Raw genomic sequence first — 22951 nt, forward strand, 5'->3', positions numbered from 1 at the left:
AAGAAAGTATTAAAGGCCGAACTTTGAAGAGACTGAGCAGTATATTCGACTGAATTAATAGAGTTTGTTTAATATGTATCAGGTATTAATAATGATACTTATTTTATTATCTTGAGTGATGTCAAGCAAATTTTACTCTGACGTATATTGAACTCAGAAAGAATGATGTAAAACTAGATTTTGTACAGTGTCCAGTATGATTTGCTACTATATGCAGCTTAAGCTTTAAGAGTGAAGAATTAGTGAACTGTTATGATAACACCACGTTGAAAGTGAAAAGATACAAAGCATAAACTGAAAACGATTATCTTAATATATATCACGATAGCTACGTGAGAAAAAGATATCCACAAAAGATAATCGCGCCAAACACTACGTGATCGCTAGAAACAGTAGCTGAATCGTTCTCAAACCCACGCCCATCGCCTTAGAAACAAAAGATACATTGGGTAATGTAACCAGGACACATATGTGTCTGGCAAAATAACAAAATTCTGGAATGGGAAAGCTGCTAACTGATCATTTAACCGACTAAAAACAAAGTAAATTTTTTTCAAATCATACTGTCGTCTTACATGAGGTATGGATTGAGATATATTATATTTAGAATAAATAAAAAGGTGGAAGGGTCGCGGTTGCAATGTTTTCGCTCATTGGTATGCTCGATCAGGGCTAACTTGAACCTGAACATCAACAACATACGACGTGCGCCAGAGATATGCTTAGCCAAGTGGTTACTTGGAGCCATGTTGGTAGTATATCACGCTTCAAATTACGAAAATAACAGTTAACCCATTTATGTAACATGTCTTTAGAGACGTTGTAATTACTGTAAATATAGAGGGAATATTTTTAAAAACTATTTAAGTAATATTTTTTGTCGGTTTTACGTTTCTAAAAAATATCAAGTTGTTATCTTTTGAACTTTGGAATATTACTAAACTCTGTATAATTTTAGAATTCAATATATGGTAAGATCTGTTGCCCTTGTTCTGTCCGTCTGCTTACAACACCGACAATGTTGAAAAAAGCTGTTGAACTACAGGTTGAATACCAGACGTACTATCTGCACCCATAAGAACCACAGAGGTAAGATAATGAACGCACAATAACCGTGTTATTGTTTAAACCATGTGTTTCGAACTGAAAATATTAACGTGATCCAAGTCATGAGTCGACTCGATCAGTGGTACCGTCGCTTCTTGATATCGAAACTGTTCACCAAAGGCTGGGGTAAACCAGAAAACTTGAAAAAACTGTTCAACTGTAGGAAAGTTATCTCGAATCGAGAGGAATGCATTAAGTTGGTTCCACCCGACTATCCTGTCCATATCGACAAGGATATAGAACAGGATGACCACCGCATATTGGAAGGACATTTCCTCTCGCCCTTCGCAGTCTATATGTCAGATGTGATGCCCAAAGAAGTTGAAATCGCCAAATTTCAAATGATTTTACCTAAACTATGGAAATCTCAACTAAAGCCGGTTTGTGTTCAGCTGGGTGGCACCGGAGACCATTTCTACTGGAGAAGACGAACGCTGTTAGGGAAACCTTTACTGAAGGAGTTTGGAATCGCTTCAATCATCCTTGAAAATCCTTACTATGGCATGCGAAAACCAAAACAACAGTTACGATCGGCGTTGCACAACGTAAGTGACCTTTTCGTAATGGGCGGAGCTCTCATCCTAGAGTCGTTAGTATTGCTTAACTGGTGTGAACAACAAGGGTGGGGTCCTTTGGGCATCACTGGTATTTCCATGGGGGGACATATGGCTTCCTTGGCTGCGTCAAATTGGAATAAACCTCTTTCACTAATACCCTGTCTGTCCTGGAGTACCGCGTCTGGTGTATTCACACATGGTGTTCTCAGTGAAGCCATCCCCTGGCGAGTTTTACAGTCTCAGTATCTGGAAGAAAGTCAGTATGGGACCGATATCAAGAAAATGATCCACTCCCCCGAAGATGTGGCCAGAGCCTTCCGCCTTGGACAGAAATATGTACAAGATATGGACGAGTCCTTAAAAGATGTCCTCAACTTTTATCGTAGCCAAAATAAACCGTCTTTATTAAATCTAAAACTTGATTTTGAAACCAAAGAAGAATCCCTCTCTTTACGCAAAGAAGATGAAAACAAGATGGTCGATTTTAACCCTAGCAATACTATATCTTTGGAAAATACACAAGCTACTGCTGCTGATTCTTTTCAAGCCCTTAACAACACTAACATTCTCACAACTTCTTTGTCCAAACCGTCGAAAACAGACTGGAAATCTCGGTATTTATCCCTAAGCTATGCTGCTGCCAAATCTCACATCACCAGGTCACAGACAAGTAAAGAAAAAAGGCATTCGACTAAAAGAGTTTCTGAAGAAGCGTTAAATTTTATGCGAGACGTGATGGAAGAGTTCACTCACCTTGGCAATTACACACAACCCGTAGATACCAGTTTGATTATCATTGTGGCTGCAAAACAAGACGCTTACATTCCCCACGAAGGGGTCCTCAGCCTGAAGCAGCTATGGCCTGAAGCTGAAGTGCGCTACATTGATTCTGGTCACATATCTGCCTTCTTGTTCAACCAAAAAACCTTCCGAATGGCTATCAAAGATGCATTTGATAAACAGATTCAGAAGTATTACACGTAGATGTGCTCAAGTATGTTAAATATGCTAAAGGTACGCCACATGTCAGTATTTTTAGATAATTTACGGAGAAAATACTAAAAAAAATCTATTTGAGGTTTTAAAAATGTGATATTTAGAAAACGATTTGATGAAGTTATTGTATTTTATTTCATTTTTTTAACCCCATAATTTGATTTATACCAAACCTGGACATATTTCATGTCACTTGAGTTAAGGGTTGAGTTTTGTCATTTCTACTACGTTTTGTTTGTATGTGAAACCAAAGCCTCTCAGTTTAGTTTTAAATTACTTTATGCGGCGTTCTGCATCAGTGATATTTGTGTGTATTGCAGAAATAGAGACGTAAGAGAAATAAATATTTTAAGCTAGAAACTACAAAGTGAATTTTCTTAACTTCTGTTTATTTATTAGTGAATAATTTTTCATAATTCCCCCCTCATGTTTCATGCTACTTGTTAATCATTTTCCTAATCCACGGGTTCGTAAGGCTGTACACAGGCCGTTGTAGCATTAAGTGGATGATACACTGAAATTATCCTTGATTCATCGTAGTAACACCTGTGGAATAACAGATTTAGTTTACTTTGAAGATCGACTTTCTTTTTTATTTTCAGTGTACATATTTTGAACTTTATGATCTTGTTTAGTCTTTGATTTAATTATAATCGGTTTATGAAGATATTATGCTTTTATTATTATATTTACAGTTTATTTTATTCCCTACAAGATTCTTTAATTGAACAATTAAATTTCAGAACTCTACTATAGCAATTTAATTTTTATTAAAAAAAAAATGGCAGCACTAAAACTACACCTTTGTTTTAATTCTATGCTTATTTTTCCTTATTTTCAAAGGTTTACTCTGTCTTGTCTGTGATTAAACTACTGGCAAACGTGTCAAAGGAGGAGCCTTTATGCAGTCGTTCGATCTGTCAGAAATAGCAGCATAATCACCTTAAAATCACATTATACAAGTTTAAAAAAGGAAGGAAACATTTATCCAGAATAATGTTTTGGATATATTATACCTTGAAAAGAGACAAGTTTGAATGCCTTAAAACAAGCCTCCTTTCAGTATACTCTTTTGTAATAGCAAGAGTAACCAGTTGTAAATTCTGTCCCAACTTCTTGCAGCTTGATAGCAGTTTAGTATGTAGAACTGAAATGAATAGAAAGCTATTGTTTGACCTTTACATATTCTTTCTAGCAGATGCAGAAGTAAAATGGTTGAATTGATAATATGGCAGTGTTCTAGCATTCCATAGATTATTAATTCTATTTCACTGAAAATGTTTCTGTTAAAAAGTCTGCTTCACAACAAGGTAGTTCCAGGTTCAGTATTCACTATATGGCTCCTTGAGCCTATATACTACAGCAAAGCCTTGCATGTGAAATTGTTTATTGATAACTGTATCAAAGCCTATCAGAGGAACCTTTCCTATTCTTGGATGGTAGGCTTAATCTGTCATTTAGTTTATTGCAACTACCTTACCTTTTGGTGTCTTTAGCAGAGTTCACTGTTACCAAAATCCAAGTGAGGTCCCCTGTCTGATAATAGCTTTCATCTCAGCAGTCTCAGAAGCCCTAAAAAAGGATCTAAACCTTTACATGCATACATCATTTTACTTCACTGTTGAGGATAGGAACCAGTTTATGAGAAAAGTTTATTTGAAATAGGCCAGTTTCTTATCCAGGAGAATGTGTATCTTTCCTGTGATTAAAGCAAAACTGGAACTGAGAACCTTTCCCCTGCTCTTAAAAGTCATTTAGGGTTTCAGTAGCATTTGACTTCAGCTTAATTTTCCAGCATATAGTAAAGGAAGAAAAACCAATAATAACGAAACCAGTTACATTGTAATTGTTGCTAAGTAACAATTTCTTAACCCTAGGTCAGCCTTGATTGAACAAACCCATGGTCAAAGGTATTCCAGATGTGATCATCTCATCTTTACCACCCAGTTTGAGAGGACCACATTACCAAATTAGTCTTTCTATAAAATGGTAGGATATGATTTATGAGATTTGGCTGGTATTTCTAGCCAGCTGTGTGACTGTATAAAGGCTTTCCTATGTTATTGTTTATACAAAAATATGTGGTTTGCAGCGCAATGTACTTTTCTATATCAATCAGGAGGAGACTTGATTTAGCTTAGCATATATTTACAAGATTACTGTCTTTATGGTCGTATCAACTTACCCCAGTATTCTTGTCTGTTTTAAAAACATTATTCACAATAAAATATAATGATAGATGTTTATTGTTCTGCTTATGTAAGAGATTATTAAGAGGATAGTGAATAGCAGAATTGTTAAAGCAGACAAAAATGCCTTACAATATTACTTCCCTTTTGCAGCCAGTAATGGATAACATATCTATATCAGTCAAGTACTTGCATTTAAATCAACTACACTTCTCCCCCGGTATTTATGACCTTCTGTCTATGACATTAGTTTTATTGTCTGACAAAATATACCTTGTGATCATTAGTTGCACGGCTGTACATTTTTAGTTCAAATCCTGCCAAGTCGACTTCCCTTTTGTTTTTCCAGGACCAATGAAATAAGTACCAGCTATGTACCGGAATCAAATTTACTAAAAATGTGTAGCTTTGGAACCAATGGAGATCATTTTTAGTACTTCCTTTCTTTCTTGTTGTGTCTTAAAAAGTTTGCTTCACAACTAGGTTCAATATGCATTGTATGGCTCTTTACCACAGCAAAACAGTAGAACAATTTAACAACATAATAAAAATAAGTTTTATTTTTGATGATGCTTGGTTTTACAGTTCCTGTCACTCAGCTTAGCAGCTGATTAAGTTGTAATTTGGTATTGGAAGGTTAAGGGCTTCCTTGATGCATGCCAGAGGAGCAAATAGCTATCATATTGATAGCATCGTGGTGAAGAGTGCTTCGTTGAGGAGCGAGAGACCTTTAACGTGACAACTCCTCGCTCCTCAACGAAGCACTCTTCACCACGATGCTATCGATATGATAGCTATTTGCTCCTCTGGCATGCATCAAGGAAGCCCTTAACCTTCCAATACCAAATTACAACTTAATCAGCAGCTGCTAAGCTGAGTGACAGGAACTGTAAAACCAAGCATCATCAAAAATAAAACTTATTTTTATTATGTTGTTAAATTGTTCTACTGTTCCTGCATGATTAATTCAAAACAATGTGAATAAAAAGGCATTACATTTGACAGAATCTGAATGCTAAAGGGTTAAAGCTGTTACACCTGTGACTCATACAGTCTTTCTTTAATGGTTAGTACTGTATTACCTAATGTGTGCTTCCTTTTTCGAAAATGACAGAGTGTGATTTGAGGGAAATTAACTGCTAGTAGCTCTTTTGAATAAGTTTGTATGCCACAATGGAGATATAAATTCTAATATTTCATTAAGGGCACTTCTTTGGAGATAGAAAAAAACCCCAACAAAATTCTCACTTTTACTGCAGCATACAGAGAGGAATTCAAATTTGCTAAAATTTATTAATTACATTTTTGCTGATATGCTACACACTCTTTCCTTTGGAGTCTGTCTTTATTGCAGACTATATTGAGTCAAGATGCTGGTATAAAGTTGGCCATAACACTGGTTGATATAGTAAGGTAGCTGAATTCATGCACTGTGTAACAAAATTTGAAATTTTTGTCTTTGGTCAGTAAGTGCTATTTCCTATTTGCTTCTATCTTGAAATCAAAGGAAATGGCTACTATTCCCTTCAAACTTTGCTTTTGTGACCTGGACGTCAATGTTTTCAAACTGACCCATTTTCTATTCCATTTCATACAGGTTCAGCACTGAGTTGCTGAAGCAGAAATATCGTTATAGCTCAATATCACAGATTTGCTTGACCTTAACCACTTGAGAGCATATCCCTTAGTGACAAACAATATGTGCATCTCTGATTACGAGCAGCAGTAGTGTGGGAGCATCATAGCCATGTGTTGAGAGGGATGTTTTGGGGTTTGAATAAAAGCAAAGTTTGAAGGAAATATTTGCCATTTTTCATACTTTCTAGGGGTAAGCAAATAGGAAATAACAGTTGCTACACAAGAAATAAAAATCATGTTACACAGTGTTATATAAAAATGTTTACATATATCAAAATAGTCCATACATTGTGTTGAGCTTTTCTATGATGAACCTGTTTTTGGACATTTGTTGTTCTGAACAACAAATTTTGGAGAAAGAATATATTCTATTAAATTAAATTGGTATATTACTGGTACTTTTCAATTCAGAAAGGATTTGAGTCAAAGAGTATGTAACAAATTATGACAAAATTTGCTTGTACACTAATAACAATAACAATTCTTTCTAATTTTGGTATAAGGCTGGCAGTTTTAAGAAAAGGATGTTACTTGATTACATCAAATTTGGTGCTTATTTTATCAACCACAGAAGGATGGAAAGCAAAATTGACTTAGCAGAATTTGAACTGAGAGCTTAAAGAACCAGAAAGAATACTGCAAAGCATTTTGTCTGATGCACTAACGAATTTACCTACTCAAACTAAAAACTGGATCTTTCGATTCACTTGTCATATTCCTGGTAATATGGTTCACAGCATAGAGACATTGTAAGGAAAGTTGTCAACTGCCTCAACCAAGTAACATTCTACAATTTCATCATTGTTTTAACATCTACTTTTCCATGCTTGCATGAGTCAAACAAGAATACACTGGGCCAGTTTTTTATGGCTGGATGTCCTTGTTGGCAACCGTCACTTGGAAACAAGTGATGGCAATAATTTCCCAGTCTATCAAACAAGAAACCAGCCAGACGTGTTTTGGAGAACTGAAAATGACATCAGATGAAAGAGCCTTTTGTTTACAAAGGTTATGTAGAGTAGGTCAAGAAGCTCAAATGACAACGCTAGCAAAACCATTGTTTATAATCAACCAAGTAACATGTAGAAGAGGACTTCTGAACCCACACACACCTATACAATGAACTTTTTTCAATTTCCACCAACCAAATATATCCATAAGACTTTAGTTGGCCTGGGACTATAGTAGAAGACACTTACTCAAGATGCTATGTAGTGGGATTGAACTCAAGGTTGGGAAGTGAACTTTTTAACTACTTAACCATGCTTATGCCTATGACGATGATGATGAATTTATACACAGATGACTGGAGCCTGGTGCAGCTCTCCAGTCAGCCAGCTCCAATCAAACCATCTAACCCATACCAGTATGGAAAATGGACATTACATGATGATGATAAGTAAAAATGTAACAACAGAATGCTCCTATGTGCCAACACAGAACATCATTAATTTCACGAAATCTACTGTTTCATATAAAAAATGTGGTGTCATTTGGCCAGTTGAACAATATACTAAGGCACCAATTGACAAAATTTAATCCAAGTAATTAGTAATATGTCAGAAATTCAGGATGACTATTGGAATTGATTTCCATACTATACTGAAGTTTGGTGAATTCTGAAGTACAGAAAACACAGTTTCTGTGTGTGTGTGTGTGTGTGTGTGTGTTACCATGTAATAAAAGGGCTAAATAGCTGTAAATATGCATGCTGAATTATAACAGGTCATTTAGACTAGTGTTTCCCAGACAAAGCAAAGCTCTGTGGGGCCACAGAAATATTTGGGAATTAGGGATGGGTTCACACAACTACCACTCTGTTTCTTCCTAAAATTCTTTAAAATTTATACACAAAAACATACATGCAATGCATTATCTGTATCTTATGTTCCTTCATAAGAGTAAAAAAAGAATTCATTTGTCACTTTGAAAATAATTTATTATTGATGTGGAAAGTGTTGTATGAATTAAACATGTTACTGCTTTGAAGTTCATACATTCAAGGCCAATCTCTAAGAATAATTGCCTGCATTACTTCACTGAAGTTTGAGACAATGTTGCAATGTTTCTGAATGGTAAGCAGCATGGAGAAAAAATACTAACTGCCAAATGTGATATATTCTACCTTTCAGATGTATCTGAGAAGCTAAATAATACTAATCTTTTAATATGTAAAAAGCCTACTAGCACTTTTCTTGGAAAACTTAAATCTATTTAATACTGGGCATAAGTAATTCATACATTTTCTATCCCTTGCCACTAATGAAGAGGAGCTACTAGAGAATATTTTAGAGCACTTGAAATTGAACAATGAGATGGAAAATAGGTTCAAAGATCTCATGAAAATGCACATGCCAATTTGGGTAGTAGACTTATTTGTAACAAATACAGCTGATATTGATATCAGACTACAAAATAGCCTTACTGAGATGCACAGTAATCAAATTGTTCAAGCTAAATTTTTACCATGGGCTAGTAGTGAAATTATGATGAAATTTCCATTGCTTTTCCCTACTTCTTCAGTGAGTCAGGTTTTAGCCAAGTATCCTTCCTACTAACAGAACCTCTCAATCACTTAGAAATTTTAAGTAGAAGTGGTCTCCAACCAAGGACCCAGATATTGAAAAACTTGTGAAACTGCATCAACTGTAAGGATCTCAATGAATAAGTACAGTAAGAAGATAATACATGTTTTTATTTTGGTAAAATGATTTTACTTTTGTGCTCAAAAGGTAATATTTTTTTAGAAGTTACTAATTTTCTGGATATCAACAGAAATTTTTTTGTCCACAAATTATATTAGCAAAATATTGTTTGACTATAAATGGTTTTATTGCACAAAATATTTTTAGTTTTTTGTAAAATAAAATAATAGAAACAAATGTGAAATTAACTGACACTAATAGTTTGATGGTGTTTATTATGTTAATGTTAAATGTAAGTTTTATAATTATTTTTCAACCGTGACTTCTTTCTACAGTTAACTATTTGTTACAAAATTGAAGTGTTTTCAATAATAATGTCTAAGGGAGAGGACCTCAGAAAAATTAAAGATTCCAGGGTGGGGAAGCATTTTTGCTTGATACAACTTTCTTCAATCAAATATTTCAAAATATAAATGGTAAACATAACTTCACCCTATATACAGTAGTCGACAGTCTCTAGAATTTTGATAAAGTAGACATTGCTGTGTGGTTAAGAAGTTTGCTTCCCAACCCACATGGTTTTGGGTATGGTTCCACTGCTTGGCACCGTGGGCAAGTGCCTTCTACTATAGCCCCAGACTTGCTATCTGTTTCTGAGTGGATTTCACAGATAAACTGAAAGAAATCCATTGTATGTGTGTATGAAAGAGTATGGACTATGGGTTAGGGTATTGCACTCAGAATCACAAGATCATGGTTACAATTCCTGGAACAGGCAGTGCATTGTGTTCTTCATTTAAAGTGACTCTGTGATCACTTTGACATCTAATGTGTGGCACCTGTACAAGTAAATTTGATTTGATGGAGGTAGTAAGCTACGTTTCTGTCTCCTTGTCTTTACATTATATGAGTTATAAATGGGTGTCACTGTCATTCATTTCCATTATTCTGTAGAAACATGTCTGCCCATTAGGAAATTTTAGCTTGCTTGGAAATAAGTAATGGCTGGCAACAGGAAAGGCATTTGGCCATAGAAACTTAGCTTCAATAGATTCTGTCCAACTTTATGTGTGTACCCACACATACTGTGATGTTAGAATGTGAATTATTTGGATGAAACTTTTTCAGGAATACAGATTAAGAGACAGGACCTGTTAAATGGTCACTTAGGCCCTGACACCTCATATTTTCTTGCAGCATCATCTAAAGCCAGTAATCTACAAGAATCGACCAAGAACCATCAGTGTACTAAAGGAATTAGACATCTGTACAAATACTCCGAGTGTTTCAAAATCATGTGAGTATAACCAAAAATGCTTGCATGTTGAAGAATAGTTTGTACATTTGTTGTTATTTCAGAAAATGAATTAACATGTAATCACTCTTTCAATGTATTCAGATTTTTTAACCCATCTCCTATGTGTGGGTGTAGTGTGCATGTGCACAGGTGCAGAGACATTACAGGAACATTTTAAGATTAACAAGCATTTCATTGCAAGAAAGCACAGAGAAAATAGTTCTTAGTGCTGTTTGAAACATGTTGGGTGAATAACAATTTAGATAATATATAGAACAAATACACATTTTTCATACACTAAGAAAAACAATATGAGACAAGGAGTTTAGATAGAACTCTTATCTGTAGTTCTGACCATGAGACAGATTCAGCTGTCAGTAAACATAATTTGCATATGGGCATTAGTAGTGTAAATCATGTGAATTGATCTCATCTGAGAAGTGAGTGTGTGTTGTGACCATGTGTGAAGAACTTACCTTTAGACTATGACATAATTTTTTTTCTCTGGTTCCAGTAATATCATCATTATTTAATGTCCACTTTTCTAAGCTTGCCTGGGTGTCAGATGGAACTTGCTGGGGCAGATTCTCTACAGCTGGATGTCCTTCCTATCACCAGCTCTTGCCTGTTTCCAAGTAAGATAATATTTGCTGTGACCTGACATGTTTTTACAGAAGACTGGAAATGGAGGACACCAATTGCATGATGGTGATATAATTATCACATGAAGTCAAAGAGACAGTAAAATACACACACATATATATCTTATCTTTTACTTGTTTCAGTCATTAGACAACAGTTATACTGGGGAACAGCCTTGGAGGATTTTTAATGAAATTAACTGACCCCCAGTACTTTTCTCATTTCTAAAGCCTGGTTTGTTTTGCCAAACCACTAAGTTACAGGGATGTAAACATACCAACATCACTTGTCAAGTGGTGGTGGGGGACAGACACACACACACACATACATACATACATACAACAGGCTTCTTTCAGTTTCCATCAACCAAATCCATTCTCAAGGCTTTGGTCAGCCCTTGGCTATAATAGAATACATTTGCCCAAGGTGCCACACAGTAGAAGTGAACCTGAAAGCATGTGGTCAGGAAGCAAGTTTCTTACCACACAGCCATACACACATGGGCTTCTTTCAGTTTCTGTTGGCAAAATCCACTGACAGGGCTTTGGTCAACCCAGGGCTATAGTAGGAGACATTTGCCCAAAATTCAACATAGTGGAACTGAACCAGAGATCATGTGGCTGGAAATAAACTCCTTACGCAAAACCATGCCTACACATATCAATACAAATACTGAAAGTAATAAATATAAATTTAAGAAGAAAAAAAAGAAAAAAATTTAGTAAGTTTCTACATGAAAATATTGGTTTATTATCAATCCCTTACAGCGAAATTATGGAAAAACATTTTTAAACAATGGCAATGTGAAAAAAACAAAGAAAAATGTATCATTTAACCTGTTTTCTTAAGCAGATATAGATTTTATTGGTATTAACACAAACTATGATGACAATGATTAACCCCTCTTACTGTATTTCTGGTGAAATACCCTGCTTTATCTGATTTTTTTTAAATAATGAAGAATTGAGTAAAATAATTTTTGTCATTAAGATTTTGTATGGAACATAAATTAACAGAAAGCTTTAATTTAGATCCCTTCAATACAAGAAATTTGTATCATGGAGTTAGGGGAAAGGGGTTCAGGTGGGTGGGTGGGTTTGTTTTATTATAAAAAATAATTGAAATATATACACACACACACACATATATATATATATATATATATATATATATAGATGCATACATATACATTTATATACATACGTATATATAAATTTATATATATGCATACATACACATATAAACACATATTTAGAATTTATATATTTAGCATGCATGTAATCTATATATACATTTGCAACGTGTGTATAATATATATATATATATATATATATATATAGACACACATGCACATATATTTGGCATCTATATACATATATTTAGTATTTGTATATACATACAGGTGCAGGCAAGGCTTTCCAACCACATGGGGTCCTGTACCACTGCATGGCACCTTGGGTGAGTAAATTTGGTAGGTAGAAATTGAAAGAAGCCTGTTGTGTGTGTCACTGTCATACAAGAAGTGTCATGCATTTCCAATGCTCTGTGTAAACATGACCATGAGGAAATACTGTTTTCCTTGGTAGCAGATTAGGGTTGGCAGGAAGAAGAGTATCTGCCTCACTAAGCTCCATCCTACCCAAGCAAGCATGGAAAAGTAGATGTTAAAACAATGATACACACACACATATATATGTATTATGGGTAAGAAATTTGTTTCCCTACCATGTAGACTTAGGTGCAGTGCCTTGTGCAAGTATCTTCTACTATAGCAACCTTGTGAGTGGATTTGGTAGTCAGACGCTGAAAGAGGCCCATTATATATATATATATAATGTGTCGGGGCCAGTGCATACTCTCATCTTGCATCATGTGATGATTGTAAATGAGCATCGTCATCATACAAATGATGTTCATTTCCAAGCCTTCAATGAAAACCATGTCTGACCATAGGAAAATATTACCTTCATTAGAAACTAGTGAGGGTTGGTGACAGGAAGGTAGAAAATCTACTTGAACAAAGTATCTAGCCCATGTAAGCAAAGAAAAGTGGACATGAAACAATGATGATGATATACATATGTATGTCTGTGTGTATTGAGCGAGCATATATCATGCTTGCATGGGTTAGATGGAATTCACTGAGGCAAATTTTTTACATCTACATGCTCTTCCTATTGCTAATCCTCACCTGTTTCCATGTAAGTTTGAAAGTAAACTCTGCTTGTATGACGAGAGAGAGATGTAGACATACATGATGAATTCCTTTCAGTTTCTCTCAAGCAAACACATTCACAAGGGTGTGGTTGGCTTGGAGCTAAGCAGAAAATACTTGCTGAAAGTACCACATAATGAATGAAAATCACATAGTTGGGAAACAAACTTCTTAAGCACACAGTCATATATATATTTCATATACATATAATGTTTATGCATATATATTTATACACATAAAAGTCATTATCATTTAACATCCATTTTCCATGCTAGCATAGGTGGACAGCTTGACAGGAGCTGATAAGGCCAGGGGCTGCACCAGGTTCCATTGTCTCTTTTGGCGTGATTTCTATAGCTGAATGCCCTTCTTAAAAACTATAGCTTGAGGCACAAGCATGACTGTGTGATTAAGTTTACAGTTTCCTTTCTTCACAGGAACTGTGAAGGACAGAGTCTGGAGTAGTAATGAATAGGTGCTATTGCATGTTTGAATCATGGCATGGCTGTGTAGTTAAGAAGTTTACTTTCCAACTACCTGGTTTTGTGTTTGGTCCTACTGTGTAGCAATTTGAACAAGGTCTTGTGAGTGGATTTTGTAAATGGAAACAAAAAGAAGCTTATTGCGTATATGTATGCATGTGCACATATGAGTGTGTATCAGTGTGCTTGTTTATATTTGTACTTCTCTGAAATCACTGATGCTGTCATTTTCTGTTGTGAAAAATCATTTACTACCTTCATGCCTTCAAAGACATAAGGAATTCTTTACTTGAAAAGCAAGTACATGTTAGTAAATAGAAGAGCACTGAGCTGTAAAAAAATGCCTCAATAATATATACATCTAACTCAAACTACCATGGCATAACAGACATAAATCAAAGGTGTGTGTGTATCTATATATATATTATCATGAAATATTAATTTTATTCAATTTATTTTCCCTTCTCTTATAGCATTACTAAGTTATCTTATACAATTGAAACCGGTAGCATATTTTGATAAGAATATATTTTCTTCCTTTTATTCATAAATAGAATTCTCAAAATATTTTCTTTGTTTTTAATGTGTGTGTGTGCATTTAAAATACAATACATAAAAAACATATACACTTACATATATATGTATACAAACACATATATATGTATACAAACATACATATATATATATACAAACATACATATATATATATACAAACATACATATATATATATACAAACATACATATATATATATATACATACATACATATATATATATATACATACATATATATATATATACATACATATATATATATATACATACATATATATATATATACATACATATATATATATATATACATACATACATATATATATATATACATACATATATATATATATACATACATATATATATATATACATACATATATATATATATACATACATATATATATATATATACATACATACATATATATATATATACATACATATATATATATATACATACATACATATATATATATATATATATATATATATATATATATATATATATATATATGTGTGTGTGTGTGTATGTATGTATACAAACATATATGTATGTATACAAACAGACATATATATATATGTATGTATGTATACAAACATATATATATAGTATGCATGTATTTTTAGTATACTACACATACACACACAAATATACTGAATAAACACAAAATTTTTGTTTAAATAAAGATTTTAAATACCAAGTAATAGTTAAATTAGTGCAAACAAATTTCATATATCAACAAATGTTGAATTCACAAAACATCTTAAAGAACCCCTGCAACCACTACTAATACTACTACTACTACTACACACACACACACACACACACACAAGAGTATACTTTATAAATGAAGGGTTAGAGAAAATATGTAACGTGTCAATATGCAATGTTCTGATACAGAAAGATACTGTTAGGTTAAAAATGTTAATATTTTCCCTTTCCCATAGAATGAATAACAAAGACAGCTTGATAATAGGTGAGTTTTGTGTCGCTCAAAATACAAGACGGATGGAAGAGAGTATCAGAAAGGTTCAAGGAAGTGAAGTGTGTGTGAGTGTATGCATGCAGGATGGGGAAGGAGAATAGTTTTGAGTATTGAACTCCCTTACAGGGAAGGAAACCTTGCTAACTAGTGGAATAACATTGGGTCAGCAATGATGAATGTATTTACATGTAAGAATCAATATTGGAGAATAAAGGCATTTTCCTTTTGCCTTCTCTAGAAACTACTGGAATGGCAATACAAAATATCATTGTATGTATATGTATGGGAAGGGCATGGGAGGGTCAGTCAAAGAACCAATTTCATCCATATCAGCATTTGGATGTCCTTAAATATAGCTGACTCTTAGAATTCAAGGATAAATAAACATTTGGTCTGTTGATTGTGTCGATTCATGATTTTCTACAATCTTAAATCTTGCATAAAAACAAAACAACTTTTCTTCAAAATTTTAGCAGTCGTCAAACAAGGATGATGATGATGATGATTATGATGATAGAAAAGTCTCTCTGAGGAAGTTAAAATAACCATTGTCTAAGAACAAAAGAAGCAGTAATGAAAGACATATACAGGGCAATGATTGCTGTCTATAGACGAGGATACTCTTTCTTGGGATATAGTTAACAATGACAATAAAAGTAATTTCATCAAAGGTTATATATACATCTGTTCACTTGCTAAATTATCCATGAATGGTCGTACAAGGCCACGGGTGGCAAAATTGAAAATCAGTCCAAATGTAATCGAGATAGGCAAAGCAGGTAGAGCTTTTCGAAATATTGCCAACAGAAGCAGAGTGAAGCATAATCCCTGAAAAGAAAAATAAATATAACATATATATATATATATATTAATATTTTAGAACTTCAATAATAAATATATAATAAATCAATGAAAAAAATTTTCTAATATTAGTTTTAATATAGTAGTTTAACAATAGTGAAAAAGTTGCAGTTTGATCCGAAGTCATTCTCAGTTCATGAGACCTATAATCAAAGGTGATCCAGCCATGCCTATTCCAACATTTGTATTTTAGACAATATCTAGGGCCTCTTTATTGTAGACTTCCATTTTTAAAATGGTAGAGTGTGAAGTTGAGAGAGATTTGACTCCTATTTCTAATTAGATGAATAACTTGTTATATTGAAGGTCATGCAGAACATCAACCATTACTGACTATGTTTTCTAGTTATAATTTTGTGCTCAGTCATTATCAAGATACCATAGCATTAAGATGCTCATAAACCTTTATGAATTCCAACTGTTGTAATATTTATGCAGTGAGAACAAAGTGTCTAATTTAACAAAGAATTTGAATACAATCTGGCAGCTATTTCCAGTATGTTAAATAACCATTTTGAGCCATTTCCCCCTCATCGAGCTATGTTGACGGACAAAATTTTAAAAATGAAAATTCAAAGCACAAGTTCGCAGGTGGAAAAGAAAACAGAAAGGAAAGCACTTGTGACCATTGTGCAACACCTTTGCTAGAGTCATCTTTCATAGACACAGGTTGAGCAAAGTGTTATATATATGTATAGGCTTGGGAGTAGATTTGGCTGAAAGAAGCCCCTAATATATGTACAAGGGAGTGCAAAAAGTTCCTGATCAGTTAATTATGATTTCATTTAACATATTCCCCACTCAGATTTACACACTTATTGCAGCAGTCCTTCAGTTTATCTAAGCCCTGTAAAAGAACTTGGAAGGCTGGGCCTCCAAACAGGCCTCTCGCGAAACCCTTAAAGCCAGGAACTTTCCAACACCCTATCAGATATATTTATTCATAAGTACAAGGTGCAGGCATAGTGGTGGTAAAAAGTTTGCTTCCCAACCACACGATTTCAGGTTCAATCCCACTGCATGGCACCTTGGGTAAAAGTTTTCTACTATAGCCTCAGGTTGACCAAAGCCTTGTGAGTGGACTTGGTAGAGGGAAACTGAAAGAAGCCTGTTGTATGTATACACACGTGTGTGTGTGTTACTGTCTCCTTGCCATGACTTCATGTGATAATTGTAAATGCTACACAAAAAATATTTCTGGACATGTTACTTTACTTGTAAATAGGTGAGAATGGATGACAGGAAGGGCAGTCAGTTGTAGAAAATCTGTCCAACCCATGCAAACATGGAAAAGCCGACATTAAAATAATGATTGTGCTAATGATATATATGTACATGATAGGCTTCCATAGTTTCTACCAACCAATTTCAATGAAAAAGTATTGGTTGGCTCAAGGTCTCAGTAGAAAACACTTGCCTAAAGTACTGCACAATGAGATAGAACTCAAATCACATGGTATCAAACTAAACTTTGTATCCATACAGCCAAATATTTTATGGTACTTATTCTGAGTTGTACAGGCACTCCACTGTTACTCTCCAATCAGAACCAGTGACTGGCCTTTTAGAAATCTCAAGCCAATGCTTTTATTCACAAAAAAAAAAAAAAGAAAGTAATAAAATGACATAATAATTTCTGATACTTACAATCAATATAGCTACAAAACATGCCAGTGTTGTGTTCCAATCTCCATAGGAAGAAGCCTTACCAACTAGAACACCATAGAATATAAAGTCTCCAAGACCCAACTTTACACCTCCTAGAAAAACAAAAAACATTTATGATTAAAAACAGGAGAGTTTAGATAGAAAAAAAAAACAGATTAGGACAAAGATGCAAAACAGACAACACATTAAATTAAAGTCAGCAACTAGAGAGAGGACAGGAGATCAGGAAAAGTGATAAAGAAGGAAAAGCAAACAGAAAAGTAAAAATCATAAAAGATGAGAAAGAGAGTTGGTAACAATGCACCTACGCATATATTGGCAGAATTGAGTGCAGACCTCCACAACACACAATCATTATCATCATCACCACCACCATCATTTCAACATATACTTTTCCATTCTTGCATGAGGCAGATTTTTTTAAGGGCCAAATTCCCTTCCTATAAGGAACCCTCACTTGTTTCTGAACAAGTCAATTGAACTATAAACAACCTAGACATGCTTTCAGAGGATTGCAAACAAATGACACTCCTTGTTTGAATAATGTCTCTCTCTTTACAGTCAGCATGAATGTGTGAAAACATCATGGTAAACACACTCAGTCTCACACACACACACACACACACACACACACATTATAGACTAGCTGAATTACTTGGCATTGCCAGATTTACTGCACTTCTTATTCAGATTAGTAAACAATAAATATGAAGATATATTTTTTTCTCATAATTATTTCAAAATATCTATATTTTATTTTAAAATATCCAAATTGTAATAATAGAATTTAAAACTGAAAATCTGTCAATCTTGAAGCACCTCAGGGCAAACAATATTCATTGAGTAATTTTTTTGTTGGTGTCCAAATGAATAAATTGTTGCTGCTTCCAACTCGTGAGCAACCCAACATAGATTTGGTCAGGGGAGAAGCATGTAATAGAGAGAGAGAGAGTGATAAATATAAATTTAAAATAAAAATTTAGTAAGTTTCTACATGAAAATATTGATTTATTATCAATCCCTTTACAGCGAAATTATGGAAAAACATTTTTAAACAAAAAGAAGAAAACAAAGAAAAATGTATCATTTAACCTGTTTTCTTAAGCAGATATAGATTTTATTGGTATTAACACAAACTGTGATGACAGTGATTAACCCCTCTTACTGTATTTTTGTTGAAATACACTGCTTTATCTGAATTTTTTTAAATAATGAAGAATTGGGTAAAATAACTTTTGTCATTAAGATTTTGTTTGGAACGTAAATTAACACAAATTTTTAATTTAGATCACATCAATACAAGAAATTTGTATCATGGAGTTAGGGGGAAGGGGTTCAGGTGGGTGGGTTTGCTTTATTATGAAAAATTGAAATACACACACACACACGTGTGTATATATATATATATAATAACATAAATAATATATAATTATATACATACAAGCATATATGGGTACAGGACATCACAAAAAACATTAAACACACACACACACATATATATATAAGGGCATCCAGCTGTAGAAACTCTGCCAAATCAGATTGGAGCCTGGTGTAGCCATCTGGTTTCACCAGTCCTCAGTCAAATTGTCCAACCCATGCTAGCATGGAATGCAGACGTTAAACGACGATGATGATGATGATATATATATATATATATGTACATATGAATATATAATTTATATATATGCATACATACATAAATGAACACATACATTTAGAATTTATATATTTAGCATGTATGTAATCTATATATACATTTGCAACGTGTGTGTGTGTGTGTATATATATATATATATATATATACACACAAGCACATACATTTGGCATTTATATACATATATTTAGTATTTGTATATACATACAGGTGCAGGCAAGGTTGTGTAGTAAAGAAGTTTACTTCCCAACCACATGGCTTGGGGTCCCCTCCCACTGCATGGCACCTTGGGAGAGTGAATTTGGTAGGCAGAAATTGAAAGAAGCCTGTTGTGTGTGTGTGTGTGTGACTGTAAATGAGTGTCGCTGTCATACAAGAAGTGTATGACAGTCCTCTGCATTTCCAGTCCTCTGTGTAAACATGACCATGAGGAAATACTATTTTCCATGGTAACAGATTAGGGCTGGCAGCAAGAAGAGTGTCTGAACAAAGAAAATCTGCCTCACAAAACTCCATCCTACCCAAGCAAGCATGGAAAAGTAGATGTTAAAACAATGATGATACATACACATATATATTTTGCATATAACATTATATATATATAGAATAGGTACAGACATGCCTATATGGGTAAGAAACTTGTTTCCCAACCATGTAGTCTTGTATGCAGTGCCTTGTGCAAGTATTTTCTACTATAGCACTGTGCCAACCAAACCCTTGTGAGTGGATTTGGTAGACAGACACTGAAAGAGGCCTATTATATATATATATAATGTGTGTGTCGGTCAGTGCATACTCTCATCTTGCATCATACAATGATTGTAAATGAGCATCATCATCATACAAATGATGTTCATTTCCAAGTCTTCAATGAAAACCATGTCTGACCATAGGAAAATATTACCTTCATTAGAAACTAGTGAGGGTTGGTGACAGGAAGGTAGAAAATCTACTTGAACAAAGTATCTAGCCCATGTAAGCAAAGAAAAGTGGACATGAAACAACGATGATGATATACATATGTATGTCTGTGTGTATTGAGCATATATCATGCTTGCATGAGTTAGATGGAATTCACTGAGGCAAATTTTTTACATCTATATGCCCTTCCTATTGCTAATCCTCACCTGTTTCTAATGGCTAAACATGTTTCCATGTAAGTTTGGTAATAAACAATGCTTGTATATATATATTTATCAGATGAATGTATATTCATCCTTTAATAGGAATTATTTTCCTTAGATTTCTAATGCCTTTTCTTCATATTTTACTTTCGAATTTTTTTTAAAAAAGCTGTACAGGTATGAAAGCTTGTATAGAAACAATCAGTATATAACTTAAATTATTAAACAAAGGAACACCACACAGAAAAATGGAAAATTACAAAAAGAGACTACATACATTCTTTAAGAACCATGGCCTATCAATATCAATTGAAAAAGAAAATAACTCTGTAAACTTTCTTGATGTTAACTTTAACCTTAAAACAGGTATTCACCAACCTTATCAAAAACCTAACGCTAACATTATATATATATAAATGCAAATAGTAATCATCCACATAATATTATAGAGAACCTTAGTATGAATATCGAGAGAAGAATTAATTATCTATCTCAAAATGAAGAAGTATTTAAGAAACACAAAGGTAATTACATTACAGCACTTAAGAAGGCAGGATATAGTTATGAAATTAAGTACAATAAGAACTGCAACATCATGGAAAATCAAATTGAAAAGAAGTACAAAAATAATAAGGATAAAGCTAAAGATTTAGACACCTACAAAGAAATAGTATATCCTCACAAAGTAAGGATGAAAATACCCCAAAACAATTATAAATATAACAAACATGTTAAACAGGATTATTACAATAAAGAAATCAAGCCAATACATGGAGAACATAATACCAAAAAAAAAAAAAATTAAAATAGGAACAAGAATCATAATAATAATAACACAAATGACAATAAACTGAAAAATAATACTTGGGTAAATAACAATTATAACGACCTTCAAATAAAGAATATGAATAAAAACAAAAAGATAAGAAATAAGAAAAATATAAATTGTCCAAGTACGATTATTAACAAGAATAATAAAATGATAATAATGATGATAATAAAAACCTAGAAAGGAAGAAACTAAATACCTTGTGTGAGAATGAATGATATTGTGACTAAAAATCAAAGTATGAGTAAGGTAGACCCAGATAAAACTACTTGGATCATAATACCTTTCGCTAAAAAAATTAAAGACAAATTTTATTAAATCTATTTAAAATATGGAAAAAATATTTAATAAAACATATAAGATTTGGATTTTCTGTTTCTTCCAACCTTTTAAGGATAATATCTTCCTTTAATAATAAAAAAAACTCTGATTTATTCTATGTAAATAAAAAAAAAACACAAATTGATACTAAAGCACACAACAAAAAAGTAGAACATAATAGTGTAAACAACATCTTTAACAATATAAATACCTCTACTAACAATAACTTATATAACTCAACAAAGAATAATATTGCATTATCTAGACAAAATATAAATTGTAATTGTAGAGACTCAAATACATGCAAGTTAGACAGGGATTGCAGAAGAAAAAATGTATACCAGGCAACAATAATAACACAAGATATGACTAAGTTCTATTATATCGGATCGACACAGAATTGGATTAAATTAAGAATTGCAAACCATTCAGGGGCCAAAACAAAATGAATAGTACAGGACTTTTAAAGAAAATATGGCATCTCAAAAAAAAAAAAAAAGTTAATTTCACAATCAAATGGAACATTTTAGAACATGCACCTTGTTACAAAATTAACAATAAATTCTGTAGATTTTGCCTAGAGGAAAACTATAAAATAATGAAAAGAAAAGGGAACCTAATTAATAAAAATGCGAAAGTTTTTTCATGTAGACACATAAGTAGGTACCAGTTTATTAAGCTAAAGTGATTTATTGATATGATTTAATGTCACCTAAACATCAACTTTTCTTAAAATATAACCACTATGTAAATTATAGATATACCATCACATTATATATTAATAGCTAATTTGAACTATACAATTGAAGAATTCTAATATAAATCAATAATACCCTAATAGTCAAAATTAACTAATTGATTTATAACCAAACAAAATGACTATAATAGCTTATTTGGACCAATCAGATTTTTAAAAAAAATACGTATATCCATGTTTTAAGTATGAAATACCTATAGATTTAATATCCATGTTTAAGTATGAAATACCTATTGATTTACATGTACAATCAGATCCATTTCTGAAGGTGTATATTTTTCTGATTGTACATGTAGATGATCTTAACACCCAGAATTTGCGAAACAAGATATTTGTATGTCTATATGTGAATGCAGATATGTATGTATATATATATATGTATGCATGTGTGTGTGTATATATATATGAATGTATATGTATGTATGT

At 33.2% G+C, this 22951-nt stretch overlaps 2 protein-coding genes across 10 annotated transcripts in view; one reads left to right on the plus strand and one right to left on the minus strand.

The window, feature by feature from the left end:
* Window positions 1–956: 956 nt before the first annotated feature.
* On the plus strand, window positions 957–11766 carry LOC106879937 (cardiolipin-specific deacylase, mitochondrial). Of its 3 annotated transcripts, none has more exons than XM_089360587.1 (2): window positions 957–2678; window positions 10330–11766. In XM_089360587.1, exon 1 carries the CDS (start codon window positions 1170–1172, stop codon window positions 2646–2648), a length of 1479 nt encoding a protein of 492 aa, XP_089216713.1. In that variant the 5' UTR covers window positions 957–1169; the 3' UTR covers window positions 2649–2678; window positions 10330–11766. The 3 variants fall into 3 exon arrangements, with proteins under 3 accessions (XP_089216713.1, XP_089216712.1, XP_052827579.1); XM_089360586.1 differs by lacking the exon at window positions 10330–11766 and adding an exon at window positions 6991–9386; XM_052971619.2 differs by lacking the exon at window positions 10330–11766 and adding an exon at window positions 3504–5273.
* Window positions 11767–14995: 3229 nt separating this feature from the next.
* The window catches only part of LOC106879938 (presenilin-1), a 44593-nt gene continuing 36637 nt past the window's right edge, over window positions 14996–22951 (minus strand). For 4 of the 7 annotated variants that reach the window (XM_014929696.3, XM_014929694.3, XM_089360584.1 and 1 more), the window contains 2 exons: window positions 17820–17932; window positions 14996–16139 (listed from right to left, as the gene is read on the minus strand). In XM_014929696.3, the coding sequence (XP_014785182.1) occupies window positions 15984–16139; window positions 17820–17932 (269 nt within the window). In that variant the 3' untranslated portion in view covers window positions 14996–15983. The remainder of the gene's footprint in view (window positions 16140–17819; window positions 17933–22951) is intronic. The other 3 variants (XM_089360585.1, XM_052971617.2, XM_089360583.1) reach the window with 3 other exon arrangements.

The sequence above is a fragment of the Octopus bimaculoides genome, chromosome 11, assembly GCF_046866305.1.
Source record: "Octopus bimaculoides isolate indiv1 chromosome 11, ASM4686630v1, whole genome shotgun sequence".
NCBI classification, from domain to species: Eukaryota; Metazoa; Mollusca; class Cephalopoda; order Octopoda; family Octopodidae; genus Octopus; species Octopus bimaculoides.

What these genes read in the sequence shown, in the direction of transcription:
- LOC106879937 (XM_089360587.1), top strand. Translation starts at nt 1,170, where the DNA reads ATGAGTCGACTCGATCAGTGGTACCGTCGCTTCTTGATATCGAAACTG.